Source organism: Vanacampus margaritifer, chromosome 20 (assembly GCF_051991255.1).
Source record: "Vanacampus margaritifer isolate UIUO_Vmar chromosome 20, RoL_Vmar_1.0, whole genome shotgun sequence".
NCBI lineage: Eukaryota > Metazoa > Chordata > Actinopteri > Syngnathiformes > Syngnathidae > Vanacampus > Vanacampus margaritifer.
Genome location: NC_135451.1, coordinates 16,971,089 through 16,993,236, shown reverse-complemented (window position 1 = coordinate 16,993,236; position 22,148 = coordinate 16,971,089). Strand labels below are relative to the sequence as shown.

Sequence of the window (22,148 nt, the reverse complement as noted above, 5' to 3'; positions counted from 1 at the left end):
AATACACGTAGCGTTCCTATAGTCTAATGTGAGGATTAGATGGTGGACACGCTTTATGAAAAAAAAAAAAAAAAAAAAGGCAGGATGGAGACGTATAAGTGGCAAATTTGTGAGGTTTGTTCTTGCAGATCTGCCACTTTATAAAGTTGCAAATTTGTGAGGTTTTTTTTCTCGCAAATTTGCCACTTTATAAAGTGGCACATTTGCTAAAAAAATATATATATTTATACGTGGCACTAATACGCCATTGTATATTTTCCTCAATTGATCCAGCATCACCCAAGCAAGGAGGGGTTTTCATTTGAATCAAAGTAGCCTTAAAAGTCGTTCATTTTGCCCTAAAAACTACCATGTAATCCTTTACAAGAAATCGCCTCTTTCTTTCCATTTTTATAATTCCGAGCACATCGAATTTGTGTGGCCGCTGACAGTCGAACTTGCGCAGGTAAATTGATAGCAAAGCTGACTTGGGTTTCAGTTGCAGATCAATTGTTGTGAAAAGCAAGCCAACAAAAGATGGCGCACCTGAGAGGTGTTACGCAGTGGCACGCATATTTTTTTTCAAAAACCAGCCAGGCGGCTTGGACCAATTGGAGTCGTTACGGTTTTCCAGCCCGCTCGCCATTAAACGTAATTACATGTTGGAGGTGCGCGCTTGTTCTATTCATGTGCGGCTTTTCACACTTCAACCGTTGTGACGCCCGCGACATGCTAGGTGCGAGCGTTAGCCTCGGATGACTGAGACTTTAATAATACGCTTCTGGAACAAGCAGTCGGCGTATGAAAATCATCCCAAGGAATGGAAGCGTGTGTGCGGGGGAGCGTCCGCGTCCGCGTCCGTGTCGCGTTGCCGATTGCTGAAAGGAAGTTCCGCTTCCCCGCGGCCGTGAAACCGGAGCAGGAAGCGACGACACTGAAGGCAGTCTCGTGTTGTACATGCTGACGCTATTCAAGTTGATGTACGGTCGCCGAAGGCGCAGGCACGGGCGCGACTCCGATTACAGCTTGCGTCTCGCATCGCAGCTGTCGGGCTTTTGCGCGTCGGCGTGTTGGAATGATTCATCGCGTCGGTCCGCGTTGGCAGGCTAACCAGTGCACGTCAAAGCAACAGGTGGCGCTACAAGCCCTCACCGGAAGCCTACTGGATCTCGGTTGAACACGGTGATGAAAACGCAATATTTTAGCAATCGCACATCCGACTCGTGTACGGGGGTTCAAATTTGTAAGCAATTGGAAAAAAATGTCTACGACTAGTTTTGAGTTTAGTTCCAAATGGCCAAATTTGACTTTTAAATCCTTGCCTAAAAACAACGGAAGACTTCATGTGTCTTTTTATGTAAGGCTTCTTGAGGCTTTTTTTTTGTGGTTCAACACATGATAAACACATCTACCAAATTTCCTGTTGCTAAGGGAAACTGGCTTTGAAGGGGGAAAAAAAATGATAGGACTCCCGGAAATGACTAAATTGACCCTAAAATGGTCAATTACAATGAAAATGACGTCAGATTTTTTTGTGGCTCTACTCGTGGTAAGCTTGCCTACCAAATACCATGCAGCTAATTGAAACTGACCACTGGGGCTGAATTTTTCAAAATGTTTAAATCGACCTTTGGAAATTGCCAAATGAACCCTAAACCGTTTCTGTTTCAGACCAAAATGGCCGACTTGCTGTGTCTTTTTTTCAAGCATGACTTCTTGAGACTTTTTGGTGGGTCGACTTATGATAAACACGCCCACCACATTCACAGGGGCTACATTTTTTGAGTCGCACTCAAAATGTTGATTTATTTTCAATATTCACCACCTGCACTGATCCTGAAAAGTTTTTTTTTTACTGCATCCTCATATGTTCAAGGCTGTTTTTCATTCGAGTTTGCAAAATTGTGACTCAGTGAGTTTTAATGTGCAATCATAAAATCATTTGGCTTTAAATTTGAAGAGCTACTTCCGAGGTCATGCTGCCTCAGCCGAGGTCACTGCAGTCCATGGTTTGAGCAAGAGGAGGGTGACGATGATGACGATGATGATGATGATGATGAAGATGATGAGTATTCCTCTTGTTGCGATGAAAGAACGCAAAGGGTAGCGTAACGTTTATCCCGCGCGACAAGAGGGGAAACGCAGCAATACGGATAATTACGTTTCTACCTTTCTCCGCCAGTCGCATTCATTGTCGTAATTAATTTCATTATTTCCGGCGCTGGCTGTTGAGAGCAGATTAGTTCTGTCAGAGTCGTGGGGATAAACACGGCGTAATTGCTTATTGCTCTCAGAGGCCGCCGCAGATTATAGCTAAGCTAATGAATGAGAAAATATCCAATCACCTCCAACGCCGCCGAGCCTCCGCCGGCCGCTTTGTTTGCTCGCCTTTTGTTCCGCTTCACGGCAAGTTCAACTTCCGACTGAAAAACTCTTTAAAGTGACGCCCCGTTGACCGACGGACAAAAGTTTTGGGGACACCCACGGGATAGCGGGGGGAAAAAATGTGGCGCTGTTGGCTCGTGCTTCCACTCTTTGGGGGATGTTGGACCTTCTCCGTTCTGGTGTTTGACGGGCTTGGTCCCGGGACACAACGCAGTTCATATATTCACGATGGCCACTGGGCAAAATGGACCCCCTGATGGGCCGTTTCTGGCCCACGGCAGGTACCTTTGCCACCCCCTTACTCCATATCCTAATAAAAACAAGCGCTCCATAAAATGGATGCGCCTTTCGGTCTCGTGCCCAAGCTTGCTCGCGAGTACGCAACGCGTTCTTGTTCCTACCGAGGGGAGTCTGGCACATGAGCTCCATCCGCTCTCAGATCCGATCCACGTTCTCACTTTCCCGCCGCCAAGCAGCGTCAACGTGGGCCGGCGTGCGGCCAAGCGGAAATTCCCTCTGATGGAGCAGAGGGAACGCTAACGCTAACGCTAACCGGGTCAGACAGCTGCGCATTAGCCGCGCTCGGCGCGCTCCGACGCTCCGTGTGGTGCGCGTACCTGCACCTGCAGGCATAAAAGCGTTCGGGAGCCGAGAGTTTCCCAAATAGGAGCCGCAGGCTCTCCCACATTTGATTTTTTTGCAAGCTGCAACAGCTTATATGGAGGTGCGAGCCTCACGACGGAATTCCCTTCCTATGACGTAAGGTGAATATGACGGGAATTTGTCAAAAAAACAACAACAACAAAACGTTTCAAGTCCAAGTCCTTGATTCAAAAAGGACGTCGACCTTCAACATTTCTTATACAACTCAGGGGGCGGCCATTTTGTCACTCGCTTACGCCACATGGTGTCTCTGCTCTTTCTTGAATATGCCTCAATTCATTCATACTTGGAAACACTTCTGCTGAAGACGAGATAGCTGCCCTGACTTTCTGCATCTCCCCCACCTAAAAAAAAAAAAGTGAGTGGATGTCAGTTCCATGAGTGTAAAGGTGTCACATGACGCCGCCGTGCCCTCGAGAGACGACTTATGAGGGTGCGTCTCCCCAAGGTAAGCGCCCAAGTCGAAGCCCCAGAAGTGTCACATCCTCACAGAGTCTGCGAGGAGATCGAAGGTCGAAGGGTCGATGGCCTGATTTTCTAACACTTTTTCAAACATTTCCACACTTGATTTTGATTTTGACGCTCGCACATGCGACCGAGACGTCACATTTGTGATGAGGTAGGAATGGAAGGATTTTTTTGTCTGATTTGAATCTGTTTTTTTTTTCTCCTTTGAGAAAGAAAACAAAAAATATTGGCATTATTAGAATTGAGGTTTTGTTTTTGTCCCCGAACCTTTTCTGAGACTTCCTGATGCCTTTAAACTGTTTTTTTTTTTCCAGTCACTATTTTTTTAACCTGCAGCAACTTCCGCTTGAATATTTTTTCTTGACAGATAATGTGAAAATAAGTGGGAAGTAAAATGTTAGTCACATTCTATATTAGGATTTTTTAAAAAGCTGATCACTATACCAAATTGCTTATTTGGCAACACTAGCTGTATGTTTTTTTTTTTTTTTTAAACACAACTGTTGAGGCCGCTTAAAAAAAAAACTGTTAAAAAAAAAAACTCAAATGTCACCCAAAAGTAATTTCCTGTTGCTGTGGATCAGTCATCATGCAGGATTGAGGTCAAAAGAGCTTCACGCTTCCTTCCTGCTAAACAACAGCACGTCAGGGTCAGGATCCAGTCAGAACCTCGCACCGTCCAGCTCCTGTTTTGGGATAAATAAAGACTTTGCTGAGGTGGCGCTCGTTGGAGTTGGATCGACGTTCTCCTTCGCACCTGCGGCGTTTAAATGCGTTGAAAGGAAGTCTGGGTCGAGCTGAATTTGAGACCACGGTGCCCCTCAAGATGGTGACCCCCTCTTATATACGCTTTTAGGTCAATATGCTAAATGTCGCCGAGATGTGATGACTTTCCCAAAAGTGAACTAAAATACAATGAATCCATATTTTGTTAGCTCATCATTTGGTCGGACTATTTCTGTACTACGAGGATATTCTTGGCCCAGGTTACGATATGAACAGTACGTAGACTAAAGGTTCAAAGGACTTGTAAAGGAAGCAGTCTGATAAGGTTTGTTTGAAGCTGGGGGGGGTTGGGGGGGGGGGGGGGGCGGTTGTTAGACAGTCAGACGGTGTCACTGTTCAAAACCCACGGAGCAATTTCCTCCTGTGATCACTGACTCAGGACGAGTCCAAACACACACAAAGCAACACAGGAGACATTAATCTGCCGTGTTGCAGGTTAGACAGACGCCACCGCTTGTGGATGGAAGAAGGCGGCGCCCCCCCCCCCCCCCCGCCCCCCTCCCACCATCTCAGCCCCACCGCCTGCATGCCAAACGTGTAATGAAGCATGCGCGCCGGCTTCTAATTGTTATTCTATTGACTGACCGACCTGCTGATGCGTGCGCCAGCGACCGCGACGTGAACCAAAGATAGGAAGTCCGTTCAAGGGTGGATGTTTCGTCCCGGTCCGGGTGGGGGCAGGAATGTAGATAGTACACACCCAAAAAAAAAACAACCCTGATTATTTATTTACTTAATGGACGGTTGCTGTGGCATGTTCCAGATTTTCCACATGCTAAAAAAAAAATAAGAGTGGCAGACGCAACCCCCAACTTTCATGGCACCCTGATGGCGGTGGAGGTGCGAGGACCCTCTTGAAATCTTTGTTTAGTAATCTTCCAACAAGTTAATTGAGTTTTACAAAGTAGCCTTGGTTCAGAATATTTAAAAAGAATTCAAGTAAGCCAAACTCCTTTACAGCTACCAGCCACAAACGCTCGTTGGCAATGCTAACAGCTAACTGCTAGCTAGCTAAAAAAAAAAAAAAACGTAATTAATAAGCTGTTTGTTAGCGTCCTAAATTAGCAATTGACTATGAGTTTGGGATAGCGTTGATGTTGCTCGCAACTTTCATGTCAACCAAAACTACGAACGTCTGAAAGGGAAGTCAAGCTAGCTATTTGTTTGGCTTCTTCATTCCTAAGTATAACCAAAACAAAGTCTTGATTTAACCTCTCTGGATTAATGTGCGCCACATGAGTGATCGTCCCAAAAAGACAATAATCTTTTGGAGTTTGAATGACATCTTCATGGTAGGGGGGCTGTAATCCTGCCCACCCGCCCCCCCCATCCCACACACACATCACAACCGCACTTGTGTTTGCTGTCAGAGTGAGTGAAGGCACTCAAGTGTTGAGTTGCAGGTTAATAAATATTGAAGCTGCATCCATAATGGAGCCGCTCGCTCGCTCGCTCGCTGTGTTTGCCTTGCGTCAGTCACAACACGTCGCCAGGCAGCCACTTCAAAAGTCACTTTGCTCGCTCAGATGTGGCGGCGCAAGCGGGGTCAGGAAGACCGAGAACTGGGGTGGGTGGCGAAGGCCGACATAAAAGAGGGGTCCGCGGTCCCGCCGCTCCGAGGCCCCACGTCTCCGAGGCCCCCGTCAGCTCATCAAGGCCGGCCGGGTCCCCGTCGGAATACCGCATCAAAGGGCCCGGGGAGCCTTTCATCCCCAACGCCCTCCCCGTCCGTCTTCGGCGAGCATGGAAGTTTAACATGGCGGAGTGAAAGTCAATACGCACACGATGAAAAGGTCAGATGGAGAAGGATCCTGAAAGAAACAGCTTGTCTGAGGCCAAGCCGCCCAGCAGGAAGTCACATGACGCCGCTTAATGTCACGGTTCACTTTCCCGACCTTGCGCCAACTGCGATGTCTCACAATTAAAGCTTGGAGCGCCACCAATTACAGAAAAGGTTGCCGCTTTGGCTCGCTGCTGTCTCTCGCCATAACAACAACAAAACAACAAGGACGCGTTTCAATTCCCGTTTGCCCGAATCAGCAGAGGTGGCAAAAGTACTCACGTTGAAGTACAGTTACTAAAAAAAAAAAAAACTCTAGTTAAATAAGCCCTGATTCAACTCTGAATTATCTACAACTTAACAGTGTATCAGAACGCGCGTGGCCAACAGCGCTCCCAATAAAGGCACACACAAACAAGGGCAAGACAGCATAAAATAATTTAGATCAAATCGATTTTGGGACATTTTCGATTCTGAATCGTACTAAATGAGAATCACAATTCTTATGAGAATCGATTTTTTTTTTTTTTTTTTTGCACACCCCTAGTGTAGATAAGAGCTGGCACACAGTTGTCCATGTTTACCCCCCCCCCCCCCCCCAAGATCTCAATCCGTAACCATTTCGGCCTGGAAGGGACCGGCCCTAAGATTGACCCTTGAGGAACACCACAAGAAATAGACCGAGCGTTTGGGAGCGCCCCCCAAATTTCTTGATGGCCCCCACACCTCCTGACTTCCCACCGTGGCAAATTAGACCTGAGAAGGTTTGTGAGCGCCCCCACCCCCCCCCCCCCCCCCAAAGACCCGTAGGAGCTCTTTGTACATCTCCGTGACTTTTTTTTTTAATGTGGAGCAGCAGGGCCCAGAGCTGAGCTTCTTATCTGCGATGACACGGAGGCTTTAGTTCCTCTCCGGCGTAACCTTCTTTCACGCCGGCTCCTCATGGCGCCGGCGATACAAGCCGAGCGCTACGTGGGCTCGCTGAGTGAGGGCAGCTTGTTGACTTCCGACGCAAAGTGTTTCTATTATTCGGCGCTGCCTGCCAAACGCACAAAATTAGGATTCAAATTTCCCCCTTGAGTGCTCGTCTTCCGGGGCCCGGGGACGAGTTTTGCGACCTGTGAGTCACGGCTAAAAGGATGTTTGCTCAGGCAGAGAGTCCAACAAAATCGCTGCCGTCTCTTTAAGGAGGCACTGCTTCATTATGTCAACACTTACTTTGACTTTTGCGCAAGAAAAAAGATGCCGCGATAACAGTCCGGTATAATACCTTGAATGCATTAGCACCTCGTACACACTTGCATATTTCCGCTAATATTTAAATTAAACATCAGCAGCACTTAAGGACAATGCGCACTTGTTTGCAGTCATGCTTCAGTGGCTCATCTTATTGCATATTCATGTTGGAGCACTTTCCATGTGCATTCATTTAACCAAGCGCCAACTGCCGCTTCCTTTCTTAGTCAGCAGGACCGCGACCCTTGCCCCGGAATCGAAAATTTGAGCGTACCTCCTGTCTAACGTCTGTCACGTGCTAACATATGGATGCACAAACCAAAGATAAGCAAGTCAGGATGTAAATGTTATTCCCGTAGCACTTCTCAAAGAGGAAAGGTGGCAAATCCAGGTCCAGGAAGTAAAAACCCTGCCACAGTTTGGCTTTAGCCTCAGGTGCTAGTTAGCTAGCTCCCTAGCTAGCTCCCATGGCGCTCGTTTACCTGCTAAGGAGCGAGCTAGCTAGCTAGCACCTGAGGCTAAAGCCAAACCGTGGCAAGGTTTGTATTTTCTGGACCTGGATTTGCCACCTGTGCCGAAAAAAGCAGTCACAATTAAAAAGCTGCATGGTTAGAATACAAAATCACAAACATCTTATAGTTACAAGGAAAAAAACAGCAACAGACTGCAAGGCTACGTCACCTTTGGTTTTGAATCTCTGGTGTGAGATTGGAAGTAAAAGGCAGTCAGTAGACCAAACGGGACAATGAGATGCAGCAAATATGACTTTTGAGGGCTCTGTAAATGACGGCTACAATTTTGGACCAGATCCTAAAATGAACAAAATGTGAGGAGACAAAAGCATGAATGAACATTTTGTCATCTTCTTATCTGGGTAAAAATGTCATCTGCATGTGACGAGTTCAAATTTGTTTTCTCAAATGGCCCTAAGACTGACACTTGTGGAACGCCAGAGCACAGGAAATGGGAACAGACGACAAAAAAACACAGAAAATCATGTATTTGCGTTGAGCATCAATCCCGAGAAGCTTCCTAAGTCAATGCGCCCGTCAGGCTAATGTAAACGCTCGCTTTAAGATGTAAACTAAGTACCCGGAGAAAAAAAAAAAAAGGGCTCAGTCGCTATTTTGCGCTAACATGCTGCAGCGTCCCGAAGCGTCGCTCTTGTCATCTCGCACCTTTTTGTTCATCAAATGCGCCAAGCAAAGCGCTCTGTGCTCGCTAAGCGTCCCCCGTGAGCTCATTAGCCTAGCATGGTAGCGAGGCCTTGCCTCACTTCACTCCTTGAAATAGACAAACTTGTCTGCTTTTGCGTTGTACTTTTAACTCTTTTGAACAAACGAGCGCTTCACACATTCCCTTTTTCCCCAAAGTTTGCAGAGTCCAGTTTTTGTGCAGACTTCAGGGTCTGATTAGTCACAAATTCGGAGTTCCCTGAATTGTTCACTATTCACCAAAGTGCTGCTGCCTTTCCACAATTTGTCCCCTTTAAGTGCACTGAGCGTCAAATGATCTTTCATGAGGGACCCGAGCAGGCGTGGGATTTCCGGCGGGGTGACCCGACATGCGGCGGCCGTTGAGGAAGCTTTCGGGGGAGGGCGGACGCGACGGCACGCGTGAAAGCAGCGTGTCGGTTCCACATCTCGCATATTAGCCGCAAACCAAAGTCCACAAGCTTGCGCCACGTCACTGTATCCAATCTATTTCTACGGCGGATCTGCGCCTTTGTGAGGCGGACCCTCAGGGACTTGTTTTCCAGATTCGCCCCCTCCCACCCCCGGCCAGCGGTTTCCCCTCCACCAAAAACAGACTTCCAAAGCTGCTCCATAAGCCTTTTAGCTTCAATTTGTTCTGCCAATTATTATCCCGGCTCTGCCACTGTGATGGAAGCTGGGGGGGGGGGGGGGGGGGGGGTTGCCTTTTCTTCCGTGGGAGGGGGGGCCTGCTCAGGCACCCGCTGACAGATTGACACGGGTGCTGAACATGGACAAAGATGGCGGGGGAGGGAGGAAGAGGTCGGGGGGTGACGGGGGGTGTTGAAGAATGACCCGCCACAGCAGAAAAGAAGAAAAAAAAAGACGGCCAAGCAGAAGAAACGTATTCAAGTGAACTTTTTCCACCATCTGCTTGTTTACAAAAAAAAAAAAAACTGTCAGGAGTTAATTCACTTGCGTGTGATTTCATTTGCTTTTTCAAAAGTTCTTTGAAATGGATCAAGGCGTCTTCAGTCAACAAAATGTGCGTCCTTTTTTTAATTTTCATCCAGTTCAGTTAAGTTTGAATTGGAAAGTAGCTCTAGAGCTAATTCAAATAAATAGGATTGGATTTGTATTATTATTATTATTTTAAAGAAACAGGTTGCCATTTTTTCATTAAAATAGATAAAAAGCTAATTCATGTCACTTTTCAGCTGAGAAAATAATGAAAAAAAATCAGTCAAAACCTTTTAATTTAACAAAATGTCATGTAAATGTTATGTCATTTGTCATTTCATTTTTAAATGAATCGTGCAAATTAACTGTGTGTAATAGTTTGATTTATTTTAAAAGTTTGTTGCCACTTTTCCAGTTTTAATCTAATTTTATTCGAATGGTTTAGAAGCTGATTAAAATCAATGTAATTTGATGTTTGTAAGCATGAAAATGTTGTCTTTGCAATGGAGGAAGGACGACGGGTGGGGGGTTAATAACCTCCACACCAGAAAAAAAGTGACATGTAGAAGAAACATATTGAAGTTAAGTTTCCCCATCACCGTCTTCAGTGTGTTTTAGGGGGATGGGGGGGGGGGGGGCACTCTGTAGGAAGTGGAATTTTCCATCACTTTAGTAAATCCAATATTTAAACACTTGCGAGTGTGTAATGAAAAGCAAGAAGGCGTGCACGCAGCCGCCTGTTCCTCTCTAATATATTCTCATTTCACTTCCAACATGCTCCGTCGCCTCCCCGATATGATCCTCTCGAGGACGAAGGCGGCGGCGCCCGCTCTCCGGCGGCGCCGTTCATCCCGTGATTGCCTCTGCGAGACCCCTCGCCTTCTCCCCAAACACGGATCACATCTCCGTGACCGTGGCCCAATCTTCCCCCCTCCCTGCCCGCCGCCGTCGCCGCCGTCGCCTCATTTTTCAGCATCTTTCTCGCAATTTGCCAAACTAATTGCTTCTCCTCTGACTGGCCACGGATGCAAGAACATGGGAAGCTTCATCTTTTATGCTCATCAATTCCTCAGCAGGCTTCATTAAAGGCTCGCCACCGCAAACCGACGACGCTGCACGAGCCAGTCGTGTCGCGTTTGCCAGCGGTTGAGCTACGATTCCGAATGTCCAATTGCAAGCGAACGGCATCAAAACAGCGTACACTCTAAAAAAAAAAAACAGTTGGGTCAAAAGTAACCCAATTATGGGTCCAAAATGGGCCCATCCACTTTACGGGTCAATTTGAGCCAACTTTTTGGGTTGTTTGACCCAAGTAAAATTGTTTTACACAAAAAGACCCATTTCTTGACTCACAGTAGAGGATGGGTCCATTTTTGACCCAACTCTTTTTAGAGTGTAGGCAGGACGCTTCAATTCCCAGAAATGAGCCTGGTGAACACACACTTGGTTGTTTTTGTTGCAGAAGTCCCAACAGCCACAGGGACAGGCAAACTAGCATCCCGCATTGGATGAGTCGCCAACGAAGCCTTTCGGCATGTGGGTGTGGCTGACTGTCAGAAATGGGCGTGGCTGACAGACAACATTTACGAGTTAAGAGCAGTAACAAAGTATTTGTACTTAGTCTTTCCCCCCACTGCTCACAGTGCCTGATTTCAACACCCCCCCCCCCTCCCAAATCTCTATCCTTCCATCAATTGCCACCCTCCGCCCCTCCCTCCTCCTCCCTGGCTGTGTTGGAAGGGGAGGGGAGAAGCCGTTTCGCTGATTGCGCGGAGCAGGACGATTTGTCGGCGGGCTCCGATTGGCTCCCCTGATAAGCGACGACATCTTGCATGTGGCACAAGCGAGCGCGCAGACGGGGGGGAGGCGGCCAGTCCAACAACACAAGCGAGCGCGCAGACGGGGGGGGAGGCGGCCAGTCCAACAAACTTGGCAAAAAAAAATGAGCGAGTGACGACGCAAGGTGACTTTGCTGGGATAAGAGACGAGGACGACGAGGACTCGTAGAGTAGGACGGTAAGACGAGAACGTTTTTGCACGTGAGAAAAAGACACTGGAGACCATTTTGTCCTTTTTGACTAACTCTCTACTTTCTAGCTCATTTGCATGCAAACTTTTGTGCAAGGTGGGAAGTGAAAAGTACAAATGCTTTGCTACTGAACTTAGATGCATTTCCAGAGTGACTGGAAGAGTCACAGAAAGGAATGGAAACTATTTGCGATGTTGTGAATGGTGTGACATCACCGCAGCGAGACATCTTGTAACTTGTTCACAAATACACAAAGACGAAACGTGATACGCTAACGGCTAACGGCTAACGTTATTCGGAAACCATTCCTTGTTTTCGTGAAGATCGCTCGCTTTTGGAGGGTTTGTTACGCAGAAGAATCAATTCTTTGGAGTCGACCAATCAACGGGCAGAAGTCTTGTTTCCATTCGAAAACTCAATTGCGACTTGTAGACCATCTTATGGTCAAAACGGGGACTGTGTGGACCAGGACTTGGAATTACTTTTTTGTTGTGTTTTCAAAACAAGTCAGCGCTTTCTTAAATGGTTAAAAATGTGACTTGATTTTTATCGCTCTCCATTTTTCCGTTTCCTTTTTTTTTGTCTTCCTTATTCGCACGTGGTGGCCGCTGTGTGAGGCGGGCTGGACCCCAAACCCGACTTGAGACTGGGGAGTCGTGACCTGATGCCGTTTTTGTAAGAAGTTGAAGTCTTGGCAGTTGTCAGATGTTCTGCTGAGTTGTCCGATTCCGAGCACGTCCAAACTCCCGTTGGCATTCACACCTCAAAGCTCAACCTGAGCCAAGGTTCGACTTCCTTCTGATGACTTGTGTTTTGAAGAATCGGACCTGAGGTTGAGCTCTGAAGCTTTTTTTTTTTTTTTTTTTTTTTTTGTAAATCAACCGACGGCACCCGCTGCTACTCGGCGATGCCGTCTGACTTCATTTGAGCGGACGCGTGTCTTAATTTGACTGACGCTGATTGCAAACTCTCCCGCTTGATGTTTATGCGCGATGACATCATCTTCTCGCCCGGGCCCGCCGCCAGTTTCGTGTGATTTGATTCCCTCGTCAATGACAAGACCCGTTTTATGGCGTTCTGCTGAGCGCTAAATGAACCCGCCGGGCTTTGAGCGAAAAGTCGCAGCCTTCGAATACAGCAAAAGTATTGGGACACGATGCACCTTGTCTGCTTGATGTCGCATGCACTTCCGGCTGATCATTTGAACGTTCTTCTCTAAATACCTGTGAGAAAATTTCTTCCACAGTGACATGTAAAAGGTGTGTGTGTGTGGGGGGGGGGGTTATATCACATATGTAAAAAGTTTGCTTAAATTTGCATCGGTTCCAAAGCCGCCAGGCTGGAATCCGGCGTGCAAAATTGATTGCGCTTAACAAATTGGCCGTGACCCTTCGACCAGCCAGAAAAGGGACGGGAGCCTTTTTTCACGGCCCCTCCCACTTTGAAAGGCCCTTTTTCCACGGTGTGGGGGGTTTCTTTTTGCATGGGAGGTGAGCATATAGCGCAAACATGACCAGTGTGAAATTAACACTTGATTGCGCTCGGCGTTCCCAAATTGTACGTTTGCGCCACACACTGAGATGACTTTAGTGATCTCATCCAATTTCATGGGCAATCACACTCAAGCGGGGGCAGACCTCCGCCAAGGCGCATCAGAATCAATACACTCCTTCTCGACCCTGTTGCTTTCCAAAGCAAAGCATGGCTATCCAAATCTTGGTTTTATTCTTAAATAAATAAATGCATTTTTATTCTATATTTTTAGATGCATGGTTTTTAATTGATATTTTTATGCCCAAGAGGAAAAAAAATGTTATCTCCCAAACTTTGCTGCGTTTGCAAATTAATTAATTAAAATTTAAAAAGAATAATACAATTTAAAAAATACCTAAAATTTAAATGAAGTAAAAATAAAATAATAATTTAAATCCCCAAATCTTGTGGGTAGGGGGGGGGGGGGGGCACGGATCCCCAAACCGTGCCATGTTTATCCAAATTTCCAATAAACAGATGCTTCTGCTTTTAGAGTTTGAAATTAAAGCAAATCCTTTTTTTTCTCATGTTTTCCTTTATCCCCGTCTAAGAAATTCAGGGCGCTAATTATTGGACCGTCAGGCTTTCCTATTTTGTCGCCCACTGTTGGCCATTGCTATTTTTCATGTTACTTGGACAGGTTGTGACTGTGAAGACAAATTCATTGCATGGTTTACATTTTACATATTTGGTCAATAGAAATTATTCTGATTCTGAAATAAATAAATAAATAAATAAATAGATACATATAGATGGATAGATTTTATTTTTTTAAATGCTTCTGTTTGTAAATGGGATAGAATTTATGGATCCCACTTTTAATCCAGATTTGTACCAAAACGAAACTCTCTTCCTGCTTTGTATTTGAAATGTTTCCACAATTCTGCAAAACAACAAAATGTATCCTGTCCTTGGATGCTGAATTTTTGATTTGGCGCCACGCCAAAAGAGCGACAAAGTGTGTAAAAATAAAGAATGAGAGAGATTTAGTTGGCATGACGGCTTTGTGGTGACACATATTGATGAAGTCGTAGCGAGCTTCTATCGACTGCTGGCATTATGTGCCGATGATGAAGTGTGTTGTTGCTGGTGCATTTAATGGAGCAGCAGGTGGAGCGGCGCTGAGGCTGCCACTGCATGCGCTCCATCATTCGCTCCCGGCAGATGCCGGCGCTCTCCCTGCATCGCATCCTGCTTTATTTGCCCTTTAACCACCACACAAAAAAAAAAAAAAAGTTATTTTTCCCTTTCGGCTTCCAGAGCTGACGTCGCGTGTGTGCGTCGGAATGTAGTGGGAAAAGTTAAGCTCCTTCATATGATTACCCCCCACCCCCAACCGGCCACCTCTTCTTCGTCTCCCACCAGCTGCTCGCTCTTAAACAAGCCGCCAGCACGTTTAAGGCAGCCGCAAAGCCTCACAGGGGCGGAGTGGGAGCAAATTTGGCTTCTTTGTGGCGAGCGGCGAGGTGAAATGTCAGCCGTCCCGCCCGCCGCACGCACACAAAGCGGTCACGCCCCCCCCCAGCGACGGTGCGGACAATGATGGAGCGAGCTGGCAGATTGAGAGAGTCTGCAGACAGTGGCACAAAAAGCACAAAAGCATGATGGAGTCCAGCAGTCTCTTGGCCTCACAAAAGTGTCGCAAAGGCCCAGCAGTCCACAAGAAAACTTTGAGGCTCCTCCCACCCTCGCCGCCTTTTTGCCGCTCGCCACCTTCCGAGCAGATGCGTGCGTCCCAAGCGTGTCAAGTCAGACTTAAAAGAAGGCTTCATTCATTGTACGTGTGTGACTTGATTGCTCGTAATTAACTCAGCCATTTTTACTGAAGCAACCCCCTTCACTCCTGTCTGTTTTACTGGATTTGGACTGATCTTGCAAGGCCCACATAATATTGTGTTCTCTTGCTATATAAACATGGACTCTACCAAAAGAAAGATTAGAGTCTCTTCTTTCATCAGGAAAAAAAGTATATTTCTATAAGTTTCATTATTAGTCACGTTCCTGCTGAAAACAATGGCAAAAAGAGCTTGTTGCAAAATGGCCCTGGCTGATCTCTTATACTCTGCTGCCACCTGCTGGCCGTTTTTTGTAATGTCTATCATTGCTTTAAGCCACCTCTTCAGTTCAGAAGCTGCATCAAAGCATTCTGTATGAAAAAAAAACATCAAAACGTGTAAATACGTTTTTCAGAGTGAAGGACAAAGTATTAAAAACGTGTTTACACGTTTTTGGGTTTGAATGAGTTAATTAGTTTGCCTTGCAAAAATGGAAAAAAAATGCACCTCTAGATTGATTAATTTCACTTTTACGGCAACATTTTCAACACACGTCCATGTTTTATCCAACCAGACGTATCAAATGTTGTCGGACGATAGTTTAGAGATTCCACAACGAGGAGGACACAAAGAAAAACAATGAAGTAAGAACACATTGCAAAAACTTGCAAGGGTTCGACCGGAATACGCACGCTGACATGTTATGGCGCAATTTGCCAACGCTCGCTACTGTAACCAAATCCAATCACTGCTTTCAGGCACATTCCCACCCGCATCCGTCCGTCAGGAGAAAAGAGGACTGGAAAGAGGACTCGGTCGGTGGACGAGACGATGGAAACCCGCTCGGGATCACGACTGCACTTGATGCTCTGCGTAATGAGCCTCCTGCCCCACGGCCTGCTGGGTAATCATCCCGCCGACTCCACGCCGCGGGTGCAGAGGGTCAAACGAGGTTGGGTGTGGAACCAGTTTTTCGTCCTGGAGGAGTACACCGGGCTGGACCCGCTTTACATCGGAAAGGTTGGTCGACACGCACGCACACACACTGCGTCAATTCTTAACTCATTCAGTGCCATTGACGGCTATTGAGGTCAAAAATCCATTTTAACTAGGCTGGCATTGAATGAGTTAAGGTTTGACTTTAGTTAGTTAGTGGTTAGAACGATCGTGTTTGAGGTTAGGAGTAAGAATGATCTCTAGGCCAGGGGTGCTCGAATCCGGTCCTCGAGAGCCCCTATCCAGCCTGTTTTTGATGTCTCCCTCCTCCAACGCACCTGAATCAAATCATCAGGATCAGGCTTGTGCTTGAGCTTGCTGATGAGCTGATCGTTTCATTCAGGTGTGTTGGAGGAAGGAAATGTGGAAAACAGGCCTGCACGGAGAGTTCACGTTGTCCCGCTGGACTGTGGCGGTGAAGCGGTATTAAGCGATCATCCCTCGAAAGCCCCTTTTAAGACTGATGCAAACGTACCTAATGAGCGTAGGGGTGGTGGGGGGGGGGGGATTTCCCCCTGAAAAGTCCTGATCGGTTGGCCGGCTAACGAGTCCTGAGGGAAAGACGTCTGAGAAAAGAAAAAGTTGCTCCATCTACATTTGTGGACTCGCTAGAACTGGTCATTGGGGAGCCGATCTTAATCTGCTTCAACTTTGACCCGGCGCATGTTTTTTTTTAAATATTTACTAAAGCTGAAGATCTTGGCCTTGACTTTTTTTTTTTTTGGTCACAAAAATCCAATTTTCAAAGTGTGTCCTCTTGGAAAAATACTTTTTTTCCCTGTGACCAAGATGAGCATCAAGGGTTGCGTTGAGAGACCCTTGACAAAAGCCCCGAGTGATTTGCCATCAATAGGCGGCCATTTGCACTCCCGGACCACAAAAGGTTTCTGATTGCGCCGCACGGTCGGTCGTCCCTGGCAACAAAAGGGCGCCGATTGGCTTGTGATTGGGCGGCGATTAGAAGTGGCCGTCGAATCACAGCGAGGTCAGCGTTTGCTTTTCAGCTTGTTGTTTTACCGAACAAATGTCAAAATTAACATTGATTGCAGCGCTGCGTTGTTTTTAATTAAGCGAATTTGGAAGGAGCCCCCTGGAGGTTCGATAAAGGATTATCTAATCTGAAATGCAATCAAGAGTTGAGCCAGTTGGGCCCCCGGCTTTGAAATATTCTGATGATCTTATTACACCTGAGGTTCACTTCCATTTCTACGTCTACAAGACGACGTCTTAAAATAGAAGGATTGAGCACATTTTTGTTGATCTTTTTTTTATTTTCTGGAGATTCTTTTGGTCATCTGGGAGGGGTTCAAAGTCGAGCAACTGCTCCTCTGCGTTGAGAGGGGACGGACTATTTTTTTTTCAAGTGGAAGTCAACCTTAAACATTTCTTGACAATGTGATATGTGATCTAAACATGACATTTGTTGAATATGAGTTATGAAGCAAAATCCAGCCGTTTTTACCCATCTCAGGGGGCGGCCATTTTGCCTGTCGACTGAAAAATGACATCACAGTTGCTCAAAGCTCGGGCACCGACCAATCACAGCTCAGCTGTTTTCTGAAGCTGAGCTGAGCTGTGATTGGTTGTTACCCGAGACCCGAGCAACATTGATGTCATCCTCAGTCGACAGCAAGTGGCAAAATGGGCCAGGAGTTAGGATTGGGATTTGAATTGAGCCTATTGTACATATTGTAAAACAAGAAATAATGTCAAGAACATAAAAAAGAAAACAACTTGGATGTGGAAAGAACCTGGGGGGAAATTGGCTCTTTCATGAGCCTCTTTCTGTTGTTCTGCTGTTACTGTGGCAACTCTTTCACACTGATTGCGTCGTAACAAAAATCATTTAAATGATTTCCTTTGTGTTTTTGTAAGCACTGAGATGAAGAGTTTGGCACTGTTGTTTTCATGTGGGTTAGGGATTGGGGGTCACGGTTGCTTTTGGGCTTCGGGTTGCGTTTGTGGGGGTTATAGGATTGGAGCCTATGAATTGGTGATGGTTCGATTTGGGATTTATGAGTTAGGAGAAGACGGTTGGGGGTTCAGGGTTAATGGGTTACGACGTTCCTAAAAATCTGCAGTCTAGATCCTGAACTGAAAAACCTTCACAGAGTTCACGTTGACCTTTGACTCGATTGACTCTGAACATCCATCAAGTCCTTATTTTTGCCGATAAGCGGAGACGGTGACGATTTAGCAGCTGTTTTTGCTTTTGCCGCAGCTCCACTCGGACATGGACAAAGGCGACGGCTCCATCAAGTACATCCTGACGGGCGAAGGCGCCGGCACCACCTTCACCATCGACGACGGCACGGGCGACATCCACGCCATCCAGAGGCTGGACCGCGAGGTCAAGGCTCAGTACGTGCTGCGAGCGCAGGCCCGCAACCGCCTCACCGACAGGCCGCTCGAACCCGAGTCCGAGTTCATCGTCAAGATCCAAGACATCAACGACAACGAGCCCAAGTTCCTAGACGGACCCTACCGGGCCACGGTGCCAGAAATGTCCAAAATAGGTACCCTAAACAAATGTTCCATTTTCAATGATAATCCTGCTAATTGTCAATGCTAACGCTAATAGAGCTAGCAATTCTCTCAGAGATGCTAAATACGGAATGATTACAACATATGTTGAATTGAGGGAGGAGCTTTGTCAAATAGAGAAAGTGCTTTGCCGCCAAATTTGAAATCGTGTCACGGTTTATCTGTAAACTACCAGGATTGTCATAATTATAAATGTTCCATTTTCAGACCCCAATTTCCTGCACATGATCGTCATGCTAAGTGCCAATGCTAACGCTAAAAGATTTAGCAATAAGACCTTGTCTCTCAAAGATGCTATTATCTGTAAACGACCAGGAACGTCAGTGATTCAGCTGACCGCCACGGACGCCGACGACCCGACGTACGGCAACAGCGCCCGCGTGGTCTACAGCATCCTGGAGGGTCAGCCTTACTTCTCGGTGGACCCCAAGACCGGTACGTGAGGCCCGGGGGGGGATTGGGGCTCGATGTAGCTCTCCGGGTTGCTCGTAACCGTCCGCGTGTCCCGTCAGGCGTGGTGCGGGTCTCGCTGGCCGACATGGACCGGGAGACCAGGCAGAACTACACCGTGGTCATCCAGGCCAAGGACATGGGAGGCCAGCTGGGCGGACTCGCCGGAACAGCCCGCGTGGACATCTCGCTCGGCGACATTAACGACAACCCGCCCGTCTTTGATCAAAGTGAGATAACGCACACACACATACACACTTCTTGACATTTTCAATACAATATAATCATAACAGAAAATATTGCAAAAGACAAGCCACTCCCATTGTTAGTCGCCAGCATATTAGCGCCATCTGTCTGAACGGAAAGGATTCAAATTAGGCTTTTAAACCACACTTAGTTAAGTTCAAGTTTGTTTTTTCAAAAAAGTTAAGGTTTTTAGACAATGGTGGAATTTCACTGTAAAGTTTCAAGGCAGGGTTAGGGGTTCAAAGGTTAGGGGTTCAAAGTAGGGTAAATTCCTTAAGAAGCAGCGTTCTTTTTCAATTCTGTTTGGTTTGTTTGTTTGTTTTTTATTTCATGCCCAGAGAAAGGATGTTTTGTCTTGTTGTTTGTGGAACTCAGTGGTCATCCTGTGTGGAGGTTTGTCTCCCTCTGGTGGTGGTTTGTAGAATGACGATCTGGTCCTGCGCGCAGGGTTGTACCAGATGAGCGTCCCCGAGTCGGCGTCTGTGGACTCGGAGGTGGGACGCATCTGGGCCAAAGACCGCGACGTGGGCCTCAACGCCGACATGACCTACAGCGTCATCGACGGCGACGGCAGGGACACCTTCGGCGTCGTCACCGACCCCGGCAACAGATTCGCCATCATCACCGTCAAGAAGGTAGGGACGCCCCTTTCCAGGTGGGATGTCAAGATGGCCGTTGAACTGTTGTCACGTGTTTGACTGCCAGCCTCTGGACTTCGAGGCCAAGCGCAGTTACACGCTGAAGGTGAAGGGTGCCAACACGCACGCGGAGGCCGCCGCCGCCGCCCCCTCCTCCGTTTCCTTCCACGACGTCACCATCGTGCACGTGAGCGTGGACGACGTGGACGAGCCGCCCGTCTTCGACGCGCCCGCCTACCTGGTGGACGTGGCCGAGGACGCGGACGTGGGCACGCTGGTCAGGACGGTGGCCGCCAGGGACCCAGACGGCGACAACAACACTGTGAGGTCAGAGGGCACGCCGCCGACGCGTCATTAGGGACTCGCGCGCTCAAGACTAAACTGGTCAGGCGTACCTAATAATGTGTCTAGTGAAGACGCAGTGTTGTTTAGTTGCCAGCAGAGGGCGCCATTACATCACATTTAGAGCAGTCTCCTTTTTTTCTCATTCATCTCTATCGCCTCCTGCCTACTTTTTTTCTCATCCTTCTTGTCTTCTTTCACCTTCCCTTTCTTCTCCTTCTACCCACCTACTCCTTTTCCTCTTCATTCTCCCTCTCCTCTGCCTCTTTTCACCTCCTTTTCTTCACTTTTTTCCTCCTGATCCCCTTCTCCCCTCTTCCTCCTTCCCTTTTCTTCTTTTCCCTCTTGTGCTTCTCCTCTTCCACCTTTCCGTCCCTCACCTCCTCTCATCAACTTATTCTGTTTGTCTTCCTTTTCCTCTTCACTCTCCATTTTCTCCACCTCCTTTTTCAAATTATGCTTCTACTCCTCCACCTTTTCCCCTCCCTCCTTTTTCACCACCTCCCTCAATTCTCCTCCCTTTTTTCTCTTACGCTTCTCCTCCACCTTTTCCTCTCTCTCCTTTCTTCATCCTCCTCTTCCTTCCCCTCCACCTATACCTTGCTCTCCTCCGTCCACCTGCTTTTCCCCTCTTCCTCATCAGCCACCTCTTTTTTCTTCATCCTCCCCTTGCACTTCGGTATCCTCCTGCTCGTCTTCTCTTTCTCCTCCTTTTCCACCTCATCCTGCTCTTTCCTCCACCTCCTCCTTCTCTTGCATCTCCTCCTCCTCATCTTCTTCATCCTCATTTTTCTCTTCAGGTACTCATTGGACCGTAGCAGTGACCCGGACAAGTTCTTCTACGTGGACATCACGTCCGGCGCTCTGATGACGTTGCGTCCGCTGGACCGCGAGCAGCTGGGCTGGCACAACATCAGCGTGTTGGCCATGGAGATGAGTATGTGCGGCGCCACTTTTGCCTTTTAGCCAAAATGCAGCATCATAATAAAGAGGAATTGTCAGAAACAAAGATTAGGGTTGAAGCCAAGGGTTAGGATTTCAAAGTAAGGTTTCAAGATGAAGCTCGTGTTCGGGTTTCAAGTCTGAGGTCGGGTTTGAAAAGTTTGCGATGATTGTGCTGATGTTGGTCCGTGTGTGTGTGTGTGTGTGTCAGATAATCCTTCTCAGCTGTCCAGCGTGGCCGTGTCCATCCGCGTGCAGGACGTCAACGACAACGCGCCCACGCTCAGCGACTCCCTGGAGGCCTTCGTGTGCGACGGGGCCAAGGCGGGACAGGTAACGCGTGTCACCTGGCGGCAAGCGTGCGCGGGCGGCACGTCACCTGCTGACGCGCTCTGCCGTTGTAGTTGATCCAGGCGGTGACGGCGGTGGACCCCGACGAGCCGCCCAGCGGACATCACTTCTCCTACGCGTTAGCGCCACACGCGGCCAACAACCCAAACTTCACCCTGCGAGACAACCAAGGTAAACACAGTCGCCCCCAAGAAATATATACTGCATACAGACAAATGCTGGTAAAGTAAGTAAGTCCATTTTATTTATATAAGACCTTTCACAGACAAAAAGGTCACAAAGTGCTTCACAAGTAAAATGAATCACAACAATCAAATACACAATACACAAGTAAAACAATAGAAGATTTTTCAAAACATTTATATTTTTTATTTGAGAAAAAATTGCTAAACATTAAAAAAAAATAGATAATGGGTGAAAATTATTACATGAAAACTATATTTAATGTTGGAAAAACATACAAAAACTAGGTAAACTAATGTAGAGAAACTGAAAAATATTACGGGGGAAAAAATATGCATACATGTGAAAAATATAGAAAAAGAATTATAAAAAGAATTAGAAAGAGTATTATGACAAAAATATATATTTTTAAAAATAATAATACTAATACAAAATATTACCCCCAAATATAAGATTAAATTTGATGAAAAATACACATCTTATTTTAAAAATGCTTTACAAAAATAGAAAAATATTACAATATCTTTAGGATAAAAATGTTGGCGGGAAATTTATAAAATGTGAAAAAATATAAGTGAAAATTTGACAAAAATATTGCAAAATGTGGTCATTGTAATTTATTAAAGTAATTAGTAATTAAAAAAAGAGAAAGAGTTAGAGAGAAAATTG

At 46.7% G+C, this 22,148-nt stretch overlaps 1 protein-coding gene across 3 annotated transcripts in view; it reads left to right on the top strand.

Moving 5' to 3' along the window:
- LOC144040049 (cadherin-20-like) overlaps window positions 1-22,148 on the top strand; it is a 93,122-nt gene that overhangs the window by 68,404 nt on the left and 2,570 nt on the right. For all 3 annotated transcript variants that reach the window (XM_077553835.1, XM_077553836.1, XM_077553834.1), the window contains 9 exons: window positions 15,546-15,807; window positions 18,005-18,299; window positions 18,643-18,762; window positions 18,840-19,007; window positions 19,471-19,658; window positions 19,729-19,988; window positions 20,804-20,940; window positions 21,157-21,278; window positions 21,350-21,467. In XM_077553835.1, the coding sequence (XP_077409961.1) occupies window positions 15,619-15,807; window positions 18,005-18,299; window positions 18,643-18,762; window positions 18,840-19,007; window positions 19,471-19,658; window positions 19,729-19,988; window positions 20,804-20,940; window positions 21,157-21,278; window positions 21,350-21,467 (1,597 nt within the window). In that variant the 5' untranslated portion in view covers window positions 15,546-15,618. The remainder of the gene's footprint in view (window positions 1-15,545; window positions 15,808-18,004; window positions 18,300-18,642; window positions 18,763-18,839; window positions 19,008-19,470; window positions 19,659-19,728; window positions 19,989-20,803; window positions 20,941-21,156; window positions 21,279-21,349; window positions 21,468-22,148) is intronic.